This window comes from Anneissia japonica, unplaced genomic scaffold (assembly GCF_011630105.1).
Source record: "Anneissia japonica isolate Jap-2015-1 unplaced genomic scaffold, ASM1163010v1 scaffold5330_len1712360_cov203, whole genome shotgun sequence".
Classification (NCBI taxonomy): Eukaryota; Metazoa; Echinodermata; class Crinoidea; order Comatulida; family Comatulidae; genus Anneissia; species Anneissia japonica.
In genome coordinates this window covers 1682725-1685576 of record NW_022711894.1, presented here as the reverse complement: position 1 = coordinate 1685576, position 2852 = coordinate 1682725, and the positions used below count along the sequence as shown (strand labels likewise).

The 2852-nt window shown below is 40.4% G+C and overlaps 1 protein-coding gene across 1 annotated transcript; it reads right to left on the bottom strand.

Moving 5' to 3' along the window:
- Positions 1 to 95: 95 nt before the first annotated feature.
- Positions 96 to 1344, bottom strand: LOC117107640 (fatty acid-binding protein, intestinal-like). The gene has a single exon (XM_033249350.1). It carries the CDS (start codon positions 1078 to 1080, stop codon positions 664 to 666), a length of 417 nt encoding a protein of 138 aa, XP_033105241.1. The 5' UTR covers positions 1081 to 1344; the 3' UTR covers positions 96 to 663.
- Positions 1345 to 2852: the final 1508 nt, after the last annotated feature.

The window sequence follows — 2852 nt, the reverse complement described above, 5'->3', positions numbered from 1 at the left end:
CGTTTGTTTGCCTTAATAGGATGTTTTCACCCTATATATGTTTTGAATGAGACAAGATAAATAACGAAAGAATAATCAGCAAGCAACAGAACGAATTAGGTGTCACAATTTCAATATTGTATTTATTTGGAATGATTAAAGTTCACACGACAGCCTGATTATAATTCAGACAATTCGAAACCTACATTCAGCATTTCATCTCCACTGATGCATAGTCCAATATACTGTATTCACCAATCAGCGTGACACAAACTACGTCATTCAGTCTGATCCACCATTACTGTTAAGATTTTGTATCATTGTATCCATTATAATATCAGTATAGAATAGCTATTCTATACTATTCCATACTCTGATAATGTATAAAGACAGACTATTTTGCCATGACATGTACTGCTGCCTCGTGCTTTTTATAGGCCTCCTAATAAACCTTAACGAAACAGAGTGTTTTACCCCAAGCAGTCCGAGTAGGCGTAGGCATGTATAGGCCTATTATATCCATAAGAGATTCAAAAAATAATTATTTGATTTGTTTTGTGTACTTTTCCCGAGTCACGTGATCCCTGCCAATAGTACTAGAATCCAAAATCTCTTCCCACTATCAAGGACTCCCTGCCACTACGAATTAGGCCTACAGATATGTTACGAATACAGTGTCCTTTCTTACTCCCTCTTGAAGTATCTCTTTGTGACTACACCATCCATGTCCATGGTTTGTACCATTTCATCATTCACAACATCAATCTCCCTGGTTATCGTCGGGTTATCTTTACCACTAACCGGTGCCACGACTAATTTACCGGCTTCGAATTCAGCCATCATCTCGAAAGCTTTCCCGGTCAGTTTATTAGTGCCTTTAAATGGTTGGCCAACCTTGAATTTCGATTCATTGGAATCCTTTGGTGTCTTGGTCGTAATCACGAAATCCTCCCCTGATTGATTTATCGTTACCGAAATATTATTTCCGAAGGTGTTTATAAGTTTTCTCTTCATCCAACTGACTCCCATTTTATTTAAAAATTCTTCGAAATTCTCGCTCCTGTCCAATTTCCACACTCCGTTTAGGTCAACCGCCGTCATGTTGCTATGCTGACACACCTGTGATATGATACAACTTGGTTGCTGTTGTTACTCGGTCCTGCACTATGTCAGCCCACGTCCACGTACCTCCGTAGGATCAGCTCCCTGGTCTGAGTTCGTTGGAAAATGAAACGAGAGTTCACGTTCATTCACCGATTCGTGATTGTGCGGTGAGCACGATGATAAAGAATGAATGTGTATTTAGCCCGTGACTGCTTAGCAGCACCTTCAAGTAGTATTTTCGTCGCTAATCTCAATATTGACCTTTTTTTCTGTATAATAAGGGATCTTCTCCAACTCAACATGAATAATGCAATGTTAGCAGAGGCGGCAAAGATCACCGACGATAGGGTCCAAGGTCTTCTACCGTCGTCATCGACAGGGAATGGGACAGGGGTGGCGCCAGCGGAGTGATGGTGCCCCCCCCCCTCTGTCGGGGAGAAAAAGCACAATTCGTCGGGGAGAAAAAAAATTGTATGTATTTTCTACATATTAGTAGACGCTAAAATCGATTAAATAAGCCTTTTAAATTGTCCAAATTTTCGGGGGCTTCGTCCCCATGGACCACTTTCGAGACCTTTTAATCGAAGCTCGACCACGCCTACTTTGCTTTCGTCGGGGAAATCTGACCCTCGTCGGCACATCGCCCCCCCCCCAGTCTGGGACCTCGCCCTTCCCCCGTCGGGCAAATCCTAGTGGCGCCACCCCTGAAATGGGAGAGAATCCACACCCATCATCCCAACTTTCGTACTGATAACCAGATTGAGAGAAAAGAGACGCTCCTAGTGGTGTCATTTGCAGTGGTGGATCCAGGAAATCAAAATAAAGGGGCATGCCGGAAATTGCACTCTCAGACTTAAAATTTTAATATAATTTTCTTTATATCTCCATTTTGTACAATGGGGGGTGGGGGGCCTGCCGGGTCTCACACTGATTTAATTTATTCCAGCCAGTGGCGTATCTTGAAGTCTTGAAGGGGTTGTGGGGTGTTAATGGGGTGGGGGACGATCATCAGTTGAGGGGGCGTTAACTGCGCTTGTACTGCTACCGGAGTTTAGATTATTAACTGTGAACTTTTTTTTTTACTTTATTATTTACCGTTCTTAAATCATTATCTCGTTTCTGTGTATTTTTAAAATTTTTAACCTTTTTATCTTTTATCTTTTTAACCCCTTTTTTCGATTTCTAAAATATTTCTTAAAGAAATTTTACATATTAAAAAAAATCTGTTGAATTACTGTTTTAAATGGCTTTAAAAGTGTTTTTTTTTTTGTTTTAGAACATGATTGTTTGTATTAAGGTAGATAGTCTCTCATCCTCTCCAGTGGCGTATCTAGGGGAGGGTGGGGTCGCCCCTCCCCCCCAAAAAAAATCACGGTCAAGTAGTTAAAAATCACCTTATTTTGCGAAGTACGGTAGCGCCCATCAACTGATCATCGAGTCCCCAATTCACCTTCGCGCCCCCCCCCCCATCAGTCCCCTACCTTCAAGACTTCTAGATACGCCACTGATCATTTCCTTCAGGTTATAACTTAATCCAAGTGGTAGAATGTACTCAGTGCGAAAACAAATCGCTGCCAAGTCCTTAATCCCCCCCACCGGCATCATCCATTTCAATAATAAGGCAAGAATAACTATTTATTTCAATGTGTTATTGTATTCGATTTATTAAATGATGACTGCAATTACAATTGTGGTGAATATGATGATAATGATGATGATAATAATAATAATAATAATAATAATAATAATAATAATAATAATAATAATAA

What these genes read in the sequence shown, in the direction of transcription:
- LOC117107640 (XM_033249350.1), bottom strand. Translation starts at nt 1,080, where the DNA reads ATGACGGCGGTTGACCTAAACGGAGTGTGGAAATTGGACAGGAGCGAG.